The sequence below is a fragment of the Nycticebus coucang genome, chromosome 24 (genome assembly GCF_027406575.1).
Source record: "Nycticebus coucang isolate mNycCou1 chromosome 24, mNycCou1.pri, whole genome shotgun sequence".
NCBI classification, from domain to species: Eukaryota; Metazoa; Chordata; class Mammalia; order Primates; family Lorisidae; genus Nycticebus; species Nycticebus coucang.
The window spans coordinates 23,137,337-23,159,465 of record NC_069803.1 but is presented as its reverse complement, the minus strand read 5'-3'; the positions used below and the strand labels follow the sequence as shown (position 1 = coordinate 23,159,465).

The 22,129-nt window shown below is 52.7% G+C and overlaps 1 protein-coding gene across 7 annotated transcripts in view; it reads left to right on the top strand.

Annotated features, from left to right (window-relative positions):
- The window catches only part of PEBP4 (phosphatidylethanolamine binding protein 4), a 203,746-nt gene extending 189,859 nt beyond the window's left edge, over positions 1-13,887 (top strand). For all 7 annotated transcript variants that reach the window (XM_053578575.1, XM_053578576.1, XM_053578578.1 and 4 more), the window contains exons 5-7: positions 335-380; positions 2,816-2,929; positions 13,610-13,887. In XM_053578575.1, coding sequence (XP_053434550.1) covers positions 335-380; positions 2,816-2,929; positions 13,610-13,764 — 315 coding nt within the window. In that variant the 3' untranslated portion in view covers positions 13,765-13,887. The remainder of the gene's footprint in view (positions 1-334; positions 381-2,815; positions 2,930-13,609) is intronic.
- The last annotated feature ends 8,242 nt before the right edge of the window (positions 13,888-22,129 follow it).

Genomic DNA, 22,129 nt, shown 5'->3' with positions numbered 1-22,129 from the left:
TGACCAGACCCCACGGGTTGATAGTTATGTCCTGTGCCCAGTCTAGGATGCAGATGGTGATCACAGGGCAGCCCTTTGGGAAGTGTACTATTAGGACTGCCCAGAGGTTGGGTGGTCCAGCCCTCACCTCCAGGCCACCCTCAGCACCATCTATGTCTGTCTCCTCTCCCCAGACCCGCTGAGGTACCCATTCCAAAACCCCACAGCCACATCCCCCAGGAGCAGCCGGATATCCTCCCCTCTCTTCCATTCCACTCCCTCAGAGACAAAAACAGGTTCGCAAGACTGAAGGGTGCCAGGAGTAACCCACAGCCCTGCCTATCTCTTGTTTTAGGGTATTGACATGAAGAAAGGGAAGATTCAGGGCCAGGAGCTATCGGGTGAGTAAGACCCTCCAGCACTCCTCCCCCCAAGCCAGGACATCAGTGTTGATTCTAAGAATCTTGAATGCAGGCTGAGGGTACCTGTAATCCCAGCACTTCAGGAGGCCAAGGCAAAAGGATCACTTGAGCCCAGGGAGCTGGAGACCAGCCTGGGCAACACAGCAAGACCCAATCTGTTCAAAAAAGTATAAAAATTAGCTGGGCACAGTGGCACACACCTATAGTCCCAGCTGCTCAGGAGGCTGAGGCAGGTGGATCGCTTGAACCCATGAGTTCAAGGTTATGATGAACTATGACCCCACCACTGCACTCCAATCTGAGTGACCTCAAGACCCTAGCTCAAAAAAGTAATAATTTTATTTTGACAATACAACTTCATATTGCTGCTTCACAATATGCAAACACAAACCCAAGAATTTACTTGTATGTCCTGGTTTCATCTCCACAACTGCCTCTTAAGGTCACTGTCACCAGTGTCTCCATTTTAAAGAGAACAGAACTGAGGCGTAGACCAACCTGCACCTGTCACACAACCAGCTAGTAAGGGGTGGAGCTGGCAACACAGTGCAGGGGTCTGTCTGACTAGAGAGCCCTGTAACCTCCTCCTGCCCCAATCCTCCTCCCCAGATCCCCTCCCTCTCACACCCCCCTCCCCCAAATATACCCTTGACTGAACTTTAAGGGAATTCTCAGATGCTGAGCTGCCCAGAGCAAAGGACTGGGCACCAAACCCAGCCTCACCCTCTGGTCAAGCAACATGAGTTTGGGCACCAGGAAAGCCTGGATTCGAATCCCAACCCAAACATTCACTATGGGCCTTAACCTCTTGGAGCCTCAGTTTCCTCCTACTCAACTTAGGGAGTTGTGGGGAGAATGAAGGAGACATCACACATGGATAGAGGCAGCCTTGGGGCTGGCCCAGGATAGTGGCTCGGCACGTGTGAACCCCTTCCTCTTCCTCCCAAGCCTCAAATTTCTAACTTTGGAGGTTTCAAAGGAGAGATTCTTTAGGAGAGCCCTGGTGAGGGGGTCAGTCTGCACCTCCCCTGAGATGGATTCCCAATTACACAGAATGAATGAGTCTTCACTGCAGACCTGCCCTCACAGAACCATGGTCACCAGTCTGCAGCCTCAGGTGATATGCCCACCCTTGGTGCTCTCATCACACCTGCCCCCACCCAGGTACACCAGGAAACTCCCCGCACCCACCCATGCTCAGAAGTCTTTCTGTACACCAGTAGAGAAACACCGATTTACCCCATTTACACACACACCACCAGAGACCTTCCAGAACAGTGTCAGGCGTTTACACAGCAGCTCTTCTCACGCACACATCTGCGCCGGGTATAGCCCTTGAAGCACACAACTCACGTGGCCCCTGGCACGCCCTGCTGTGTTCTCACTCTGAGCACACACACATCTGATCTGCCATCCAAGGCTGGGGAAGAGATGAATAGTCAGGAATTCCCCTGGCTGTTGGCACGCTAGAGGCCCCAGCGGCCGGAAGTGCATGACGAGGACACTTCCAACTGCTCCAAGCAGCAAGTCGAGCTTTTGTTTAGTGGTCAGAAGAGAAGAGGAGGGGGAGACAGCCGTATTAAAGCACCAATGCCTGCTCCCTGCAGCATTCTCACTGCAAATGCTCCTTCCCAGCCACCCCACCAGGAGTCTTGCCTACAGCCTGTCTCTCCTTGGACAGGGAGGTGGAGAGAGAGAAGGGGGGTGGGAAGGGGCAAAGCACTCTCGGAAGGAGGTCTAACCTGCAAGACCCAGGCTGGGCCAGCAGCACCCTGCTCCTGCTTAGATGTGGGGGAAGGAAGAGAGGTGACCCTCCCCCACTGTTCCCCCAGGAAAAGCCCTCATCCTGGAGGGAAGGGAGGGAAGGATGGGACATGGCCCTTCTTTCTGGTGCCCCGAGCACCCAGCTCCTACAGTTCCCATGATCAAACCTTTGAACCCTGTCCCACCCACCCCCATAACCACTTCCAGATCCTCCAGACACAGCCAAGAAATTGGCTTCTTTGGGGATTGAATTCATAAGGAAATGCTGAAAAAATAAATAAAAATCCACTGCCAAACACACTCGCAGAGGAAGATGGGTTTCTCTTGAGGCAGGAAATCCGTCAGGACAGACTAAAGCAAAAACAGGGCAATACCAACACCCAAAGGCCCCGAAAGCCCTGGGAGCGGGCCAGCACCCAAGACCTTCAGCCCAGTCCAGGGCATTTCCCCTTCGACCATCTCCTACTCCATACTCATTCCCCAAAATACAGACTTCCTAAATGAAGATATTGAAGGTATCTAATGGTTTGCATGTGGTCAGCCCTCAGCAGGGACCCAAGGAGGGTCAGCAGTGACCGAGGACAGACACAGAGCTTTGCCCTGGGTGGTGTGGGATGTGATGCCCACCTTTCTCCTTTCTCCACCCACAGCCTACCAGCCGCCCTCCCCACCGCCACACACTGGCTTCCATCGCTACCAGTTCTTTGTCTACCTTCAGGAAGGAAGGGTCATCTCGCTCCTTCACAAAGAAAACAAAACCCGAGGTAAGGCGGGTTCATTCACCTTCCTGCATAGGTGAATCTGGGGTGGGACTGATGCTTCGCACATTCACAGGGAAGGCAGCACCCTGAGCCTTGGAGACTAGGCTTGTTCTTGGGAACCGGAATGAGAGTCCTAAGGGAAATGTGGGCATCAGATATGGTCTCCCTGAGAAGTCAGTCCTCTAGGCCAACATGGTGGCTTTAGCCCATCTATGTATAAGTCAGGGTTCCAAAGGGATCAACTAGAGCCCAGGAGAGAAGCACCCCTGAAACTCGGCATGGCATGTGCAGGCAGCTCCCCCAAAACACCTCTGCGGGTAATCATACCCTGTAAGAGTCTCACCTGGGCAAGAGGGCCCTGGAATGCCACCCTGCCGGTCTGGCTTCATTGGTTGATAATTGTTGGGGCTGCCTGTGCCATCTCAGTGGTGGGGCAAAGACTTCCCCAGCTGCACCCCTCCAGCTTCTCTGAGCAGCCCTCCTCAGTCCTCAGAGCAGACCCACTCCCATGACTTCCTAATGGAAAACTCAGCCTGTGTGGCCTCAGTCCTCTTCCCTAGGGCCTTGGGAGCAAGAGGAGCCATGGATACCTGGCCACTGCCCTACTCTGCAAATGGCCTATGTGAGCCACACACCCCATTTCCCCACTCCTGTCTGAGTCTGTGCACTCAGAGAAGGGACGGTAATGTAGAAAGTGCCAATGCCAACTCAAGAGCACAAAGGGCACATCCCCAGGCTGATGGGAAGGTGAGTGGGAGGGTGGGTGTCATCAGCCATTTCCTCTCACCTAGTGACCCTGACCAACACCCACCCACTGGGAAGCTGGGGCGGGTATTGTTACAATCCTGATGCCCCAGGCCTGAGAGGAGAGGAGCAGAGCGTGGAGCCCAGAAAGGCTCTGGTTGAGCAAAGGAGCCCTTCAAATGAAGGCCACCAATCGCAGAGGGCTCAGGCTGCCCTGGGAGCGAAGCTACTACAACCTTTCCACCAGTGAACCCTCCCCAGGTGCCCTCAGCACCTTGCCAATCTGTAAATCTGTCTAAATGGCTTTGCCAAAGACACACTTTTAACTTTGGATACGAAGAGAGAACAAAAGAATGTATCTGGCCCAGGCCAAGAAAAATTTCTCCAGTGCCCTGGGTACCAATCTCACCAAAGGTGTCAGGAAGCCTGGTTAATGATCCCAAACTCAGCCTATGACAGTCCCCCACCTGTGGGACTTTTATTAAAAAAGAGGTAGTACTTCTGAGGCCCACCAGTAGATTTGAGAGTCGCAATGCCTGTGACCTGAACAGAAGCCTGTCACTGAGGCAAGGACAGAGCATCAGGTGACATTAGGCACAGTGAAAGGGGCAAGGGAGGGAAGGAGCTGTGTACACCAAAGACACCTCCAGCTCGGCATGCCAGGGCCCATAGGGCTAGACAGCAGCCTGTCCTCCAGAAAACATGGTGGTCCAAGTGACCAGCAAAGGGTTGACCCACCCCTTCCAGGACACTGGTGGCAAGACAAGGAAGCTGGAAACCTACTGAGCCTGAAACCCATTGTTTGTTCCTTTGGATCTTTGCCAAAACAACTTGGGTGCCCTTCCCTGGCCCCTATGACCACCTTTCAGGCACAGGAACTTAGAAACTGGACTTGGAGCTGGGCAGAGTGGCTTTGGCTTCTGTGCTATTTTATTCACTGCCAGAAACAGAGGCAGGAAAAGGATCCACCCAGGCAAACATTCTGGCCAAGGTACCTGTCCCACCAAGTGGTGCCTTCTACATGTTAGCACAGTGCTAGGAGTTTCAGACAGGGCATCCGGGATTTTCTCTGCCCTCAAGGGTCTTACGATCTGTTTTGGAGCTGATTAAATAGCAATGAAGAGTGGCTTGTGATTACACATTCTGACTTTAAGAACACTGATTGTCACATGGATTCAGGGACAGATCTCTTCCCTTCATAGCAGCCCCTTCCCTCCAATACAGCACGCCCTCTTCAGCCAGGGAGGGCGGGGAGTTTTATCGTAAGGTGAGGAAATCTTGACTTCCACTCTCTGGCTAGTGATATGACATTGGGCAAATCAGTTAGCTTCCCTGGGTCTCAGTTTCCTCATCTAGAAAACGAGGGGTTGGCTCTCGATGACCTACAGATCTTTGTGGCCCTGAGGCTGGGTGGTGGAGGTGGAGCATGATCTGGGCCCTGAAGGAGGAGATTTGAATCCTTGAGTGAAGGAGAACGGAGCTCTGGGTTGGGGAAACCATGATGCTCAGATTTAGGCTGTGGTGGTAGGCAGAACTGACCAGATCAAGAGGACAGAAGGCTGCCCCAGGCACCGAGATGTGAGGCAGTGAGGGCCCTCCTGGTGCAGAGGAACCCAGTAGCGATTGCAAAAGCAGCCTTGGCAGGCCTTTGCTCAATGTCAAAACACCAAGAGCCTCAATGGACAGTGTTTGGAGACTCATGGAGCCCCAGGCTGGACTGACATTCAGGAGGCCAGGGCACAGGGACTGCCAGTGAACACAGGCCCTGGGACTTGTCTTGGTCTAGTTTTCTCTCCATGGGAAGGGATTCGTGGAAAGAGGGCAGTGTCCTAGGGAGTGTGATATAACCAGCCACTGTGTCCCCTGGGTTGAACACAAGCTTCTAGAGATCGGAGGGGAGAGGCCAATATATAGGAGCCAGAGAAAGGACCATCTATGGCAGATGGGTGGCTGAACCCAGTCCTGTTTGGGCCCCTACCCTCTCTGAGACTTAGCTGCAAGGGGAGATGGAGAGGATTCTAGTTGAACCAGCCATAACTATGTGTGTGGGGGGGCTATACAGAGCCATGGGGGTGAGATCCCCCACATTCCTCTCTGTACTGTGACTCCAGGATATCACACACATTGTCAGCAAATGAGAAGATCCTGATGCCCCCAACTCTCATTGTGTGACTTTGTCCAAGCAACGCCCCATCCCTGGGCCTTGATTTCTACTTCATCAAGATAAGGGATTGGATTGGTGGGTCTACAACTGAATGACCCTAGACTGATCTGCTTCCAGCTGGCCATGTTCCCCTCAGCACCTGGGAGTAAATGATAAGGCTTGACTCATGTGGCCAACCCCAGACACTGCCAGGTGGAGAACTTCCATCAGATAGGAGGCACCAGGACCACAGCAAGGGCCCTGGAGTGGCTTAGGGTAACCCTACTTCTAGTGTAACTTGAGCCCCACCAAGCCGCCCCCTCTCCCGCCTTTCCACAGCTCTTTCCTCTCCCACCACGGCCACCCCAGGCTTGGCATGATTCACTCATACCTTGTGCATTCCCTCAGTGCAAGGCACAATTCTGGGTGCTGTGAGAACAGAAGGGAGCCACAGGACAGTGTCCTGCTCTTGTGGGTGCCTGGCGTCACCCTGGGGTAGCTCTGTGACTAAATGGAGTTCACAGAGAGAGCCAGGGAGATATTCATACAGCTCACATATAACTAGGTCCCCAGTGGAGGAGAGGCAGGAAGTGAAGCCAAGAGTGTGAACTGGAGCCTCTGATTAGGTGTGGCCTAGTGTCACCCGCCAACATTTGTCCCAAAGGTCACACCTCGCCTTCTTAGATGTGGAGCAGGTGTTCACTCAGGCCTGTGATATACTGGACTGGCACCCTCTGATTCCACATGAATGCCCCCTCCCAGCACTAACCCCCACACTCCCATCCCATGCCCCAACCCCAGGGTCTGGCGTATCCATGACTTCAGACAAACCTGCTGAATGCCACGAAGGAGACGTGTCTGAAGAAGTCATCACCAGCAGACTTCACTTGCATGCTCTCTATACCCTGAGCAGCCAGAACACCCCTGAGCTCCTGCCCGCTGTGGCTGACTGGGGCATCCTGTCCTGCCCTCCCCAGACCTGCCAGGCCTACCCCCGCTCAAGCAGCCACTGGGCTCCTCCTTCACCACAGTCTCCGGAACAACCCACGGGGCTGCCTCAGACCACCCAGGCCCCCTCCGGCAGTGTCTCTACCGTCTGACCCCCCAACTCCATCCTCCGTGTTGCATTCGCTGTAGGCCCCAGACATCTGCTTCGAGGTCTTTAGTATCACTCAGTCATTTTCCACTCACATCAGGCCTCCCTCCACCATGAGACGGTAAATCCCTTGAGAGAAATGCTCGCCTCCCTTTTCGCTCCCTTCTCTCACCTGTGAGCTTTCAATCAGTGAGTGTCTGTGTAGGGGACACGCCCATGTGTACAGAGCCGCAAGCCATTCACACACACAGATTTGCACATTCTCACACCCCCACAGTCACAAGCACACGTCAGCTTTCCTCCGAAGCTGAAAGGGCAGCCTCTTGTGAGCAGCATGCCCGCAGAGACGGTCCTTGCATCCACATCCTCCCTATCCCAACACCTCTCCTCCAGCCTCTCCTGCCTGCCCCAACCTTCAGCTAATGGCCCTGCCAGGTGGGTGGGACAGCAGTCATCACCACCCCCAGGGCGAATGAGGAAACTGAGGCCCAGAACAGTGAATGGCATGCTCAAGGAAGAGGCCACTGTTAATAAACAATCAGCTTTCGAGCGGCGCCTGTGGCTCAAGGAGTAGGGCACTGGTCCCATATACTGGAGGTGGCAGGTTCAAACCCAGCACCGGCCCCCCCAGAAAAAACTGCAAAAAAACTAAATAAATAACCAATCAGCTTTCTCCTGATTTCCATGGGAGGGCTCATGACATCTGTCACTACCTTGCCCACATTCCCTTCCCTCCCCCCACCACCCGACCAGGACCTCAAGACTTCTAGGCAGTGTGAGGACAGACGGGGGCAGTGGCAGCCACCTGGAACAGTCCATTCACACTCCTCCCTCCCTTGGTGAAGGCTGTGGCTCAGCCTCCTGGAGCTGTGGTCTAGGCCATGCCGCACCTCAGCCACCTCACCCACAGGTGTCACGAGCTGGCCTTGCACTCCTTAAGCCAGGGAAATCCCCACTGTGTCCCAAAAGAGAACATACTGACACTTGCTCCAAAAGCCACTCCAAGGCCACAGGCCCATGACAGTGCTTCAGTGCTTGGAAATAATGGGCGAAAGGGGTTCCAGTGACCACTTCACAGGGGTAGCCTGAGGGCCTCCAGAGGGAAGACTCACCCATTGCAAAATGGGAGGGGTGGGACAGGGACAGGTCCTGAGGTTCTGGGCCAGGCAGCATTTAGCCACTCCTAATTACCAACAAGAGCCACCCACCCATAGGGGTCAGAGAGGAGAGACAGGCAGGGACTTGCCACACAGCGCGGCTTAAGTCTGGATTGTGGCATCCGAGGGCCTGCAGGGCTCTGTGGGTGTTGTGGGACCAAAGGCACGAAAACAGCAGATCCCCGTACAGCACCTACAGAAGACATTGACACAGAGAGGGAGGCGGGGAGGACTTCGAGGAACTCCATGGGGCCTGATGGCAGTGAGGGGGTGCACATGGTGTCAGGAAGTGCAGAGAGAAAGAGGCCTGAGAGGAAAGAGAGCCTTGCTTGGATGCCAGCCCCCTGCCTTCAGACTGCCCCCCTCCAATGCCAACATGCACCCAGACAGACACAAACACAGCCCGCCCCCGTGACGTCCCATGGTGGTTCACCTGGCCCAGCCCCAGGGCCCAGCCCCCATCCCTGTGTTTCCTAGCGGCAGAAGCCTCTCTTCTGCCTCAAAGGGCCCCACCTACCTGTCCCAGTGGGTAAAGCTGGGAACCTGGCAGCCACCCAGCAGGGGCCATCCTGGGTAACTCTCAGACAGACACCCTGGCAAGGAGCTGCCAGAAATCTCCACAGGCTCTAGGCCAGCAGTTCTCAGCCTGTGGGTTGCGACCCATAGGAACTGCATTAAAGGGGCATGGCATTAGGAAGCTTGAGAACCACTGCTCTAGGCAGACCTCTTTAAGAAGTGTGCTCCAGTCAAGTGACATCGTTGGACAGATCACAAAGAAACTTCATATAATCCCCAAATTCCACCTAAAACTCCAGCTAGGCGTCACCATTATCAATTATTGGAGTTGACATCTGGGAGCTAAATTGGCAACTTGGAGGCTCCCCTCCCCTCGCCCCCATTCCACCCTACCCTTGCCACGGGAAAGGGGAAGGGGCCCTGGGGGGGGACACTAGCTAGAGGGTTAGGACCAGCTTCCACTCTCCAGCTTTCAGAGGAGTGGACAGTAACCCTCAGTGCCTGGAACTCCCCCAGCCTCCCTGGCCTCTCACTCACACCAAAGTCAAAGTGGTCCCCACTGTCCCGAAGCCTCTCAGCCAGCAGGATCAGCCACTCAGCAAATATCCTCCAAGCATAATTGGATGTGATGGAACGAGGGCTTTGCAGCTCCTGAGTGGAAGTCTCTGGATGTCATTTAATGGCACAAAAAATAAAAGGCTCCGGCCTCCCGCCTACTACCACCAGGACATCATTAATCTCAGCAGAAAGGCATCAGCGCTTCTATCAATACAGCCAGCCCTGCGACCAACCAGACAAATTGCAGACCTGAGCTGGTCCCTCTGTGGGGCGGCTGTTAGGCTGGAGTTGAATTTTTGTCTTTTTTTTCTTCAGGGCCACCATCCCCTGACAAGAGGCAGCAGTGCCCCTGCCCAAGGGGAGAGTAGAGCAAGGCCAGGGAAGAGGGTGGTCGCCTTGGTGAAAGACAGGTCACCTGCCCACAGGGGACAGGGCCATTCCAGGGGGTACCCTGCCCTTGCAGAGACTGCTCCAAAGTAGGAGGCTGGAGCAGCACAGAAGAGGCGAACAGCAGGGACTCCAGCAAGAGAAAAGAGGGGGGCCCCATCCCAGGGTCCCTCCCCCACTTCCCAGGCTGAAAGGGAAATACTTCAGGGCACACTGAGGACTGAGCAACCAGTCAGGTGGGAAATGTCCCTTGGCAGGACCAGGGTCACCCAGGAAGCGCTATCCTTCCCTGCTGAAGGGAATCTGGGGCTGTCGTTGGGGGAAGGACCCTGTCTTCCAGGGGCTCGCACTGTAAAGTTGTGCCGCTGGCCAAGGCCACCTTTCAAAAAGCCAGTTGTTATTAGCCCAGTGTTAATTATGTTATATTAGACATTCGCTGAGGGCAGGAGACACAGTAAGGCAGCTCCCCACATGCCTGGCAGAGGCCACAGGACACAGGAGGTGTTAAGGGGCCCTGTACCCCTGTGCTGAAGCTCCTCTCAGCTCGGAGCTGGCACATTCTGGCAGAGGAGCTGTCCACCCCATTCTCCTGAGTCCCGCAAGGGGGCAGAGGGCTAGATAAGTTGAAGTATCACTCTCTCGGTCTCTTGGCTGCCTGTTTGTCCCTAACGGCCCAATGGAGCTGTCCAGTCACACGTGATAAGCCACACCACATGGCAGAAAGCCAGCCCAGCAAATTGAAGAGAGTGACTGCCAAGGCCTGCCCCAGGGCCGTTCCCAAACTTTCCTTCTGTTGTCCAGGCCCTGGGACTGAAGCTCTAAGGGTGAGCCCCTTTCCCAGCTGCTGAGGACAGGACATTTATGGCCCCCTTACTTCTACTAGGAGGTCAGGCACATGGTGGTGGCTCAGAAACCCCGAATGCTTCAGATAAGGTTTCTAGACTCTCCCCTGGGCTCCTGTCCATGAACATCTCTGAACATCTCACCATCTTCCCTATCAGGACTGGCCACTAAGAGAAAAGCCTCTAAGCAAGGCCACTGCGTCTGATTATGCAGGATGGGGGTGGCGCCCCCTAGGGTTGTGCAGAGACCAACCTGCACATCGTAGTGGTAGTCCCACCCAGAGACCAGGTCTCAGTGCCACAGCCCACAGTTCAGGAGACAGAATAGACAACTTCCTCCTCTCTTCCTTCAGCTGAGGCCTCTGAAGTGTGTGCCCACCCCTGCTCTCGTCCTAGGAGAAAAGCCCAGCCTGAGTGGGTCTAGGACACTCAGTGGAGCAGCCGGAGCACAGACAGTACCACCCTCTTCCTGCATGGCAGCGACTCCCTGCAGCTCAGGGACAGAGCAGTGCCATACAGGAAGGGGCTTTCCTCCGAGCAGTGACCACAGAAGCCACAGCCTCCCAGCTCCCCCTTTCTCCCCACACACCCCTGAAGGCCTGACTCACTCCTCTTCCTTCTAGAACATGCGCGGGGTCAGTTCCTCCTACCCTCTGTGGCAGGAAACAGGAGGTGTAAGGGGTCACTGCCACGCCAGGAGAGGAGGCGGCAGGAGGCTGGCCGGCACATGGCTCGGTTTCAGGAGCTGCCCAAGGAGCCGGAGAACCACAGGGTTGTTGGAAATGGCACCAGGAAGGAGCCGTGCAGCCCCCAAGGCACTGCAGGCTCAGAAGCTTAGAGCGGGTCTCTCACAGGGCACAGGGGATTTCTTTTCACCAGCTTGCTCTGGTCCCGTGATGGGTTTCAATTCCCTCCCTGCCACCCAGGTTCCTTCTTACCCTAGTCAGTGGGGAAGGCCCCTTTGTCCCCGTGCCTGCCACACACGAGTTCACCCATGAGCCCTTTTACTGGTATGCACACGTGCACACACACACTTTCCCAGGCTCACGATGCCATAATTCCTTTCCAGGTAGCCAGGTTCCCGGGTGCATAAGCTCCAGCCAGGCAGGGCACCTCAGAAGGGGCACAGAGCCTCCTAGGGGGACCCCACAGCAGTCAGTACACCATCCTATAGAATGTCAGTGCCTCAGCCACCTTTCCCGAAAGAAAACTTCTGGAAGCCTGTGTTTTCCAGCCAACCTAGGTCCAATGGAAGTGTACGGTCTCTGAGTCAGACAGGATTTGAGGGAACCCATCTCTGCCTTCTAAGAAGCTTCTTCATCAGCGCCCCACCTGTGCCTCCTCCATCCTGTCTGTGAGCTGGGAGAGTAGCAGTTCTCCCTTGCTGGAATCAGAGGGAGGATTGAGTAAATTAATATGTGTAGAGCTCCTACCCTGTTTCCCCAAAAATAAGACATCCTCCGAAAATAAGACCTACTTACAGGAAAGAGAAGACATCCCCTGAAAATAAGACCTAGCGCGTCTTTGGGAGCACACCTTAAAATAAGACACTGTCTTATTTTCGGGGAAACAGGGTAGTATGGCACCTGGCGTACAGGACGCACCATACTGGTGGTGTCACTGCTAGTATTACTATTTGCATTATTGTTGTTACTGTTTGGGGTTAAAAATTGTCCTCTCTTTGAGAATATCTTTGCAATGCCCAAAGCTCAGGGCTGTGAAACACTGGACTGGAACTCTCTGATTCCACATGAATGCTCCCTTCCAGCACTAACCCCCCCCACTCCCACCCCACAGGAGGCAGGAACACCTGGATGGGCTTGGCTTGCTGTCCTCAATGTTATGCAAAGAGGTGTGAGTGTGGCAGGTGGGAAGGGGGTGGAATGGCAGTCTCAGGGGAGGCCCTGAGAGGAACTGTAGGCAGCCAGCCCCTTGATCAGAGATGACAAGTCTCCCTTGGTCCATGGCATACGGGCCACTGCCTCCCTCTGCTCCCAGCAGCTCTTCCCCATGCACTCTCCCCACCCAGGGAAGTTGCTGGATTTAGAAAAAGAAGAACAACAGCAATCAAAGAATGCAGGATGCCTAGTTAAATTTGAATGCCCGGCCAGGAATGGTGGCTCACACCTGTAATCTCAGCTGTTTGGGAGGCCAAAGCAGGAGGATCACTTGAGGCCAGGAGTTCAAGACCAACCTGGGCAACACAGCAAGTCCCTACCGCTAAAAAAAATTTAAACATAAACAAATTAGCTGGACATGGTGGTATGACCCTGTAGTTACAGCTGCTTAGGAGGGAGGCTGAGGTGGGAGGATCACTCAAGCCCAGGAATTCAAGGTTACGGTGAGCTGTGATCCCACCATTGGCCTCCAGCCTGGTTGACAGAGCAAGATCCTATCTCAAAACAAAACAAAAAAATTAAAAAATAAAATTGAATTCCAGTAAACAATAAAAGTTCTTTTAGGATAAGTATACTCCATGCAACATGTGGAACCAACTTACATCAGCAAATAGTTTGTTGTTTATCTGAAATTCGGATTTAAGGGGACATCCTGTGTTTTCCTGGCAGCCACCCCCCCCCCCAGGGTGCCCGAGGTCCCCGGTTTGGGAAACATGAGTGTGGGACTATGCCTCTGACCACTTCCCTCAGCCTTTCCCCATGCCCGGGGCTGTGCCCTCCTTGCCCTACCACGAGGCCTGTTCACACTTGCCCCAGAAGATGTGCCTCCCCCAACAGCCCTAGGTTTTCTCTTTCTGAGAAGAAACCCCTCCAACCTGGGTACTGGCTGGGCTTCTCCAGGCACCCACACCCCCGCTGCACCTCCACATCTGCCCTGCTCCTTTCCTTGACACAGAGAGGGGGACGGCTGAGTGCAGAGGCTGGACAATCTCAGCCCCAGCAGCTGGGGTGGCCAAGTGTGAAGAAAAGAAGCTTTAAAGCCTCGGTTGTGGGGTGGTGGTCGTGGAGGAAGGGGGCAGCCCACCTAACTGGGCACTTCCTTTCTGCATGTGCAGTTATGATAAGCGGAGGGGACGGGGGAGGACACCCAAGGCGTCCTTGACCACTTAGGAGCTGCCTCTGCAGCAGAAGCCAGAGGCCTCCCCACCCCCGGCACTCTCCCCCACAGGGCATCACCCACTATCTCCGTGAACCCAGAGTCTGCCTCTCTCTCAGGCCCTGGCCAGCTCTCAAGTCCACAGTTCTCTCTGACTACCGCCCTGTGATCTGTTTGTCCTTCCAGCCTCTTGGAAAATGGACAAATTTCTGAACCGCTTCCATCTGAAGGAACCCGAAGCAAGCACCCAGTTCATGACCCAGAACCAGCAGGACTCACCAAGCCTCCTGAATGCTGGAGGAGGGGACAGTGAGTCCAAGAACAAACCCAAACATAATTAACTCCCTGCTAGACTGCAGGCTCCTCCCTCCAGGCCTGTGTCCACATTGCCCAGCACGGAGGGCCTGACTACACAAGCCCCTCTGGGTTTGGAACCCCTGCTCTTCCAGATTAAAAAAAAGAAAAATTCACCCAGGGCTTGGGATTTCATTTCCTCCATCTGTATCTCTTTGAAAATCAACAAGAGGAAATGAACCAGTGTCCAGCACCAGAGATGGCGGAGGGTGGTAGGTTAGATGGACAGGAAGGAAGTGGGGATCCCTAGGCCTAAGCTGTCATTGAGTCCTTGTGTGACCTCAGGCACAAGTGTATCCCCTCTGAAGTTCTTCTTCCTCAGCTGTGACACTAAGTGGGGAAGAAGCAGTAGAGGGTGGTCAGCATAGTGCCAGGGACCTTGCCAGCTGGCACATTCAACACCTTTCATTCAACGAATATCTGTGGCGTCTGCCATGAGCCTGACCTTCTGTTAGGCGCTGGGGTTGCATGAGTGGGTAAGGAGGACAGGCAAACCAGCACGATACCTGCCCTACGCATCTCCCAATGCAACAGGGGAGGGAAATAGCCATCAGGGAGCCACAAGCAAATTACAGCAAATTATAATGAGTGTTGTGAGGGGACAGGAGACCCCCGATGCAGACGGAGGGGTGAAGGCCTACACAGGGCCTCTCAGAACAAGTGGTATTTAACCTGAGTGCTGAAAAGCGGGTAGAGGTTACCAGCGATAACCTCTGAGTAGCAACGGCAATAGAGAACACTCCAAAACTCCTCTAAGCTGCTGTGGCTGGCAGGGGCACGTGTGGCATCCTCTCAGAAATGAAAGCTCAGTTGTATGGCTGCAGCAAAGTATGCAAAAGAGAGGACACTGGTGGGCAAAGGCCAGGCCAGTCCTTGTTCCCGTATCAAAGTTTTGGACTGTATCAAAAAGCAGTGGAAAATCACTGAATGGTAAGTAGATTGGAGGGGCAGGGGACATAATCAGATGTGTGGTTTTTAGAAGGCAAGTGAAGAGATTTTTAGCATCCCCTCTCCTTGGCGAGGATGCAGCTACCTTGGTAACTCATGTCTGAAAAGTGCTTTGAGATCCCCAGATGAAAGGAACAGGACAGCTGGGCATGGGGTTTTACCTTCTTAGAGTCCTACCTCTCGTGAGCTGCCAAGCAGGGGGCCCGGGCTGACCACTCGGCCCAGCAGAGCACACTTTTAACTAGCTGGACAAGTGTTCATGGAGAACGCAGTGCAGCAGGAGATTGATTGAGTCTGTGAGAAGGGCAGATGGGGTGACATCCCTATCACCGGGAGATTCAGCTCCCAGCCCAGGTGGTGGGCACCAAATCCTTGTGTTCCAAAAGGGTACATGATGCCAGCTCAGGGCAAAAGGAAGCCCAGGCAAGAGAGACTGCTGGGCACTCCCCCACTCCCTTCCACCCTGCCAGGAAAGCCTGCAAGCAGCCCTCAAACGAGAAACAAAAGGAAGTGTTCGTTTGCAGTGTCACAGTGTCACAGAAGGCAGTCTCAGAGGGACCCTCTGGTCCCCGGCTCCCTGGGACATTCTCCCCACAGTCCCCCACCAGGCCAGAGTGTAATTGGCAGCTCAGATTAGTGCCCAGGGCCAGGATAAATAGAGGGTCAGCTTCCTAGAGCAGCCCAAATCGGGACACATCCTCCCTTCTTCTGCTTTTAATTCCTTGTGGCTAGCATGTTTATTTTGGGTGAGGAAAAAAAATCGGATGTTTATCCTTCGAGGAAATTATCGGCTTGCATGCTTTCCTTCCCCCACCACCCTCCTTTCTTTTGACCTGGTGATTTGGGCTTTTAGTTCAGCTGCCAGAGAGAACCCCTCCCTTGTTCCCCCAAAATGTGAAAAAAGAACAAAGTGGGCCCAGGCTCTAGGCAGAAGCCAACCGTGCCAGGCGATCCCTGGAAACCACAGAGAAGAAGGTCCCCACACCAGACGGGGAACCTGGAGGCCGAGGGGACCTTGGGGAAAACCCTGCCTTGACTCAGCTTTCTGCCTGCACTGTTCTTTGCGGCTCTCCTCTCTTCTCTTTGCTTTATCTCCTCCAGGTAGAAACAGGTGGACTGGTAAACTGCTTTGAGAGCTCTAATGAAGCAGCCAATATATAAAAATATAAAGGAGCAGTGGTAACTCCTTTAATAGGGTAAAGAGGACTGACATTATTGTCATCATCATTTGCAGATACCATTTGGGGGACACTTTTTGTATATTAGGCCTTGTGCCAAATGCTTACCATGTGGCCTCTCATTTAACGTACTTCCGCGTGGCTTCACAGCCCTCTGGGGGCTCCATACATGGTCTCTCATTTGATTGCCACAACAACCTAATAACATAGGTGTTACTTTCATTTTATAGATAAGGAAATTGAGAGTCCCCTAAGTCAAGGAATTTACTCTCGGTTCCATAACTAGTGATAGTGGAATCAGATGTTAACTCCAGCCTTCTCAAGCATAATATTTAGAGGTAAACAATACTCTAATTTTACTCTCTGGATTGTATAAAATAAAGGCAGATCTTCTATGTATTCAGGAGCTAGAGTGGGCCAAAGAGGGAAGTCTAGAAGTTTCAGAAGCATTTAAGGGTAATCTTCCCCAAGTGTCTTCCCTTCCCCTAAGTGAAGCCATCCTGGACCAAGTGTGATTTGTGGGGAGGGCCGGGGTTCCCAAATAGTCAAGGCAATATCCTGGCCATTGCCACCCCTCCTACCTGCTCAAGGCCACTACCCCAACAGTTTATCACCCTCAGTCCATTGAATTACCTCTCCCTCCCACCATGCCTGTGTGATGACTTCTCTTAGGTAAAGAAGAGAGGTTAGAAGAGGAGGGAAAGCCACTAGGAAGGCTGGATAATGATGATGATAGTGTTGGTGGTGGCAGTGGTCTGGCAAGTTGTTAGGGGTGAGCAGCCATGGGCTAGGAAGAAAGCCTCATATATGCCTTACATGGTATAGTTTGAAAAACACCAGTTTTCAAGGGTGAGTACAGTGGCTCACATCTGTAATCCCAGCACTTTGGGAAGCCAAGAATCACTTGAGGCCAGGAGTTCAAGTCCAACATGGGCAACATAGTAAGACCCCAGCTCTACAAAAATAAGAAAAATTGGGCCGCGCCTGTGGCTCAGTGACTAGGGCGCCGGCCCCATATGCCGAGGGTGGCGGGTTCAAACCCAGCCCCGGCCAAATTGCAACCAAAAAATAGCCGGGCATTGTGGCGGGCGCCTATAGTCCCAGCTGCTCGGGAGGCTGAGGCAAGAGAATCGCGTAAGCCCAAGAGTTAGAGGTTGCTGTGAGCTGTGTGATGCCACGGCACTCTACCTGAGGGTGGTATGTGAGACTCTGTCTCTACAAAAAAAAAAATAATAAAAATTAGAAAAATTAGTGAGGTACAGTGGCATGCGCCAATAATTCCAGCTACTCAGGAGGCTAAGGCAGGAGGGTCGCTTGAACCTGAGAGTTCAAGGCTGCAGTAAGATATGATCACACCACTGCACTCCAGCCTGGGTGCCAGAGTGAGACCTTGTCTCTAAAAATTAATGATAATAAAAATAAAGTTTTCTTACCAAGCAGACCTAAGTTCACATGGAATTTCTAGCACGCGACAGTCCTGTGGCCTCAGCGACTATTCTAATCCTGCGCTCTGGCTGCACAGAGCCGTGTGATGGCAGTGCCTTCCTCCCAAGCTTCGTTGCAGTGGTTAAATGAGATAGCAGGGAGGTGTGAGCCCAATGACTGGCCTGCAGGCTGTTCAGGAAATGTGCATTTTCCTCTCCTTCCCTGCCTCCACCTCACCTGTTCTCCCCTGCTTGGCTGCAGCAGCAGTGAGGCTTGGGGTAATGGGAAAGAAGCAGCAATCCCAGAAGAGAGTCCTTCCCAAGAGACCTATCAGAGGCTCGGCAGCCCCAGGGAAAGGACCAACTGCCAAGGGAGCCTCAAGCCTCAGCCCAGCATCCCCCTCCCAAGCTGAGCAAAACACTGGGAGGCTTGGATCGGGAAAGACAACCCAGTTCCTTAGCAACTAACAAGCAATTCCCTGTAAAGACAAAGACCCTTCAGTCAGAACATTCCCTCCCCCAGCCTCCCCAGGTGTCTGATGGGTTTTGCAAGAGTGGGGCTGGGGACTGCCACCCTCCAGGACTTCTAGGGGCCTCTCACCCCACTCTCCCAGCTGTCCTGATATTACCTGCAATTATCCCAGAACACCTTTCATCTTGGTGCTAATTAACTTTTGCATCTACCCCCAGGAGCTGCTGGGAGACACGTGAGATGTACACACATACACAAATATGACCATATTTCCCCTTCTGAGACTTTCTCTCCATTTTAGAGACCAGGAAACTAAGGTTAGAGAAAGAAGCTGATTCCGCAAGGATTTCTGTCTGCCTCCTCCTTGGCACTAGGAAGGAGAAACAGGAGCTGAAGAGGATGGTTCGGGGAGTGGCCAGGACAGGTCCTGGGGTACCTGAGGGGGGGGAAGGACAGGAAGGGGGAAGCCTTTTGGAAGGACCGAGGAAACCCTGCCAGGACAGGGATCTCAGCGCCAAATGTCACCTTCAAGCCAGCAGACATAAGTCATCCTGTTAAAACAGAAAGAACCTTTTAAAGGGGAAAAAAAGGAAATGTTTCAATAGTAAAAGGAAGAAAAGAGAAGGAAACAGAAAAAGCAAGAACTGCTGACTGGGAGTCGAGATTTCAATTTAATACCAGCTCCACCATTCACTGATGAACAAGCCTGGGAAAGTCAGCCACCCTCTCTGGGCCTCGGTTTCCTCCTCTAGAAAATAGTTTGGAATGGACTCTCTTGAGGCCCCTTCCAGCTGAATGTTCTGCGATTCCATATGGTTATTTTGAGAGAGGTAAAGAAATCTACCACCACGTCCCTTTGGCTGGGAGTACATGGAAGCCACCAGCCCAGGGTAGAAAAGTATTCCCAGAATTAAGAGCAAAGAGCCAAGTGCACACTTGTCTTCAAGAGCCAGAAAACCCTACCTAGTGGGAGGCCAAGGTTAGAGAGACGTTTACAGTCATGGGGAGCTGAAAACCCTGGGAGTTCCCAGAAGCAGCAGCCAGCTTGTCCCCCAGATCTAGGCCGGAGGAAACCCATTAGGGGACCCTCAGCACCTTGGAAAGGGGGTGGAGGAGCACACAAGCCCCATGTCTGCACTCAGGCAAAGAGAGCAGTACACAGAAGCACCCCTCGTTTTCCTCATGAGCTGGACTCCACGCCTGGGCATGAGTCAGCTGGGCAGGGAAGAGAGCTGAGTGTCAGAAGGGCAGGAGCAGCAGGGCCCCGAGTTCTAACTCTGCCTTTCTGCCTCATGGGGAAAGCAGACTGAGTGCAGACCGAGTGCGTCCTTTCGGGCCTGGGCAGCAGGGCCATGCACGGGCATAGCCTGGGAATCCAAACACCCTCCCCCTCCATCACCACAACCCCCACCCACCCACATGCTGTAAGACCTGCCCGTCCACATTTGAATCATGTAAGGAAGCCAAACTTCATGCCCTCACTGTGGCTGTGAAGTCAGCACTGTCAGCCTTTCCCTGGGATTATTTTTTTTTTCATTCAACGATAATTTTATTTTTTTATTATGAAATCATAGCTGTGTATATTAATGCAATTGTGGGGTACAATGTGCTGTTTTTATATACAATTTGAAATATTTTCATCACACTGGTTAACATAGCCTTCACGGTATTTTCTTAGTTATTGTGTTAAGACATTGATATTCTACATTTAGTAAATTTCACATGTACCCTTGTAAGATGCACCGTAGGTGTGGTCCCACCAATTACCCTCCCTCCTCCCCCACCCCTCACCCCCGTCCCTATTTCCCTAGGATTCTTGGTGGCTCAGCTGTGTACTGAGAATCAAGGGCACTGGACAAGGAGCCTAGAGTCACGGTCTCTGCCTCCTGGAAGCTCTCCCTGTGCAGCAGGAGAGAGCATGGGCAGACCCAAAGACAACATGTTATTGGGAGGCCTGCAGGAGTGGAGCACCAGAACAGAGTGGTAAGGAGACAGCTAACAAGTGGGGCGGGGGGAGGGGACTTGAGAAGTGAGCCTAGAGGCATGAGCACAAAACAGCTACGGCCCCCAGCTGGCCCCCCTGCATGTACACAGACTCACCTGCAATTTGCTAACTGTCCATCCATGCATGGACAGCACTTATGGCTCAGTATCTGAACACAGTCACACGGGTCACCATTGTCCAGAGCTCCCCTGTTTTCCTTCCCCTTGCCCTGAGAGCCAGGCCCTGCCCATCCACACATATACAGCACACAGACACCGCTCTACTGTATGCAACCTGCACACATACTGTAAAAACAGCAGCCCACGCAGAATCACATGGTGTACACACCCGTTAGACACTCCAGGGTATTGACTCTGCCAAGCTCTTTCTAGACATTCATGCAAGCTGTGTACACATGCATTGTTCAGCCCCAACAAACATGAACATGGGATTTGCATGACACATGCAATCTCCATATATGCACTCCCGCTTGGTTCACGACCTGCACATGCACCAACCCACAGAGAGACACATGTCCCTTGAGTTAAACTGAGGACTAGACAGGCCTAACCACAACTCTCACTTTGATGTCTTCTGGTGCAGCAAGTTGATTTTTGGTGGTGGCAGTGGAGGTTTCATGGTGGGGGTAGGGGGATCTGGGGTGTTGAGAGGAAAGTTCTGGCAGAAGAGGAGAACCAGGCCTTCCCCTAAAGTCCACCAGGACACACCAGGACACACGCCCATCCCCCAGCAGCCCTACCTCTGGCCTCTCACCCCCAGCCAGGCCAGGGAAAGCAGAAGCTAAAAGCGGCCAGTCTGAGTTGCTAAATTGGACCTTGGCAGAGAAGGGGAAACGCGTCAGTTCCCTGGGGAAGTGGCCGAGCCCAGGGCAGCCACAGGCCCCTAGGCTTCTACTCCGATGGAACAAAAGTTGCTCAAATAGATCTGACGCTTTGTTTTCGAACTCAAAATACCCTGTGGCGGCCTGCCGGAAGTGTGACTGCGGGAGGGAAGTGGGGCAAGAGGGGAGGATTAGTTTGAGTTTCCATTGTGGCAACTTTTCTTTCATTTGGGGTCTAGAAGAAGCTTTCCTGCCACTACAGAAAGAGATAGAGTTTACGAGAGAGGGGAGTGCAGCTCTGAGATTTGGGCTGGGGTACTGATTACTGTAGTAGTTACGGTGGGTCCACTGCCATCTCTGCCCAGAGGTGGCCTCTGAAAACTACCCTGTGCTCAAGCACTGTCAGAATTTTATCTCTGGCCACCTGGTGGCAGGGGGTTGAAAGCCCACCCAGGGGAAGATGGGCCGATGCCACCAGGGTCAAAGGGCCAAGTTCCAGGTGACTTTCCCTTCAGAGACCTGATTTTCCTTAGTGTACTTTGATATAATTTTTTTTTTACAAAGATTCTGTTGACACATAATTTTTCAAAGAAAAGAAAAAATTTTTTTTTCAAAGCATACCCTGTAAGTTAGGCCATAGCTGGACTAAAACACAGACCCACATGTTCAGATTCAGTATTTTAAAAAGTCAAGGGTCCAAGTGCTAACTCCAAAATGCAAGGAGCAGGGGAGAATTACTGCAGAAAACAGGCTCAGCACAAGCCTGGTCACTCCCAGTGCCTTTATTCTGATTTCTTTGTCTTCATACCACTTCTCAGCACCTCCTGTACACAGGGGGTGCCAAAAAACATATACAAATTTTAAGAAAGAAAAAACTGCATTAAAACTGTAATATTCAAGTCACGTTTGACTTCTGCGATTATAAGAGATACAATATACAGGCCAACAAATGGTATTGGTATATATTGAGAATTACACTTTTAGTACTGTTCTTTCCTTTCCTAAAATGTGTGTACATTTTTTGGCACCCTCTCCATTTCTTTCTTCTATCCCCACCCTGAACATTCACTAGCTCTTCAGTTTCCCCATAACAAAGACTTGGACTCTTTTCATTAGTTCCATACATATCCCCAATGTCTGACAACACAGTAGGTACCAACAAATGTTGAAAAAAATTGGGAGGAGGAATGGTCATCAAGTATGTGGCTGCTGGGCATGGTGGTAGGATGCTGGTGCTTGTAGTCCCAGCTACTCACGAGGCTGAGGGAGGAGGATTGCCAGAGTCCAGGAGTTCAAATCCAGCCTGGGCAACATAGCAAGACCCGGGCTCTAAAAAATGAAAACAACTTATGGGGGACGTGTTAATTCAAAAAAGCTGCTGCCTATTATATACCCCACACTGGTGCCAGGAGGCAGGTGTGTGTGTGTGTGTGTGTGTGTGTGTGTGTGTGTGTGTGTGTGTGTGAAATGAGGCCCAGTTGGGGAGAGCTGGGGCTGGTGATACA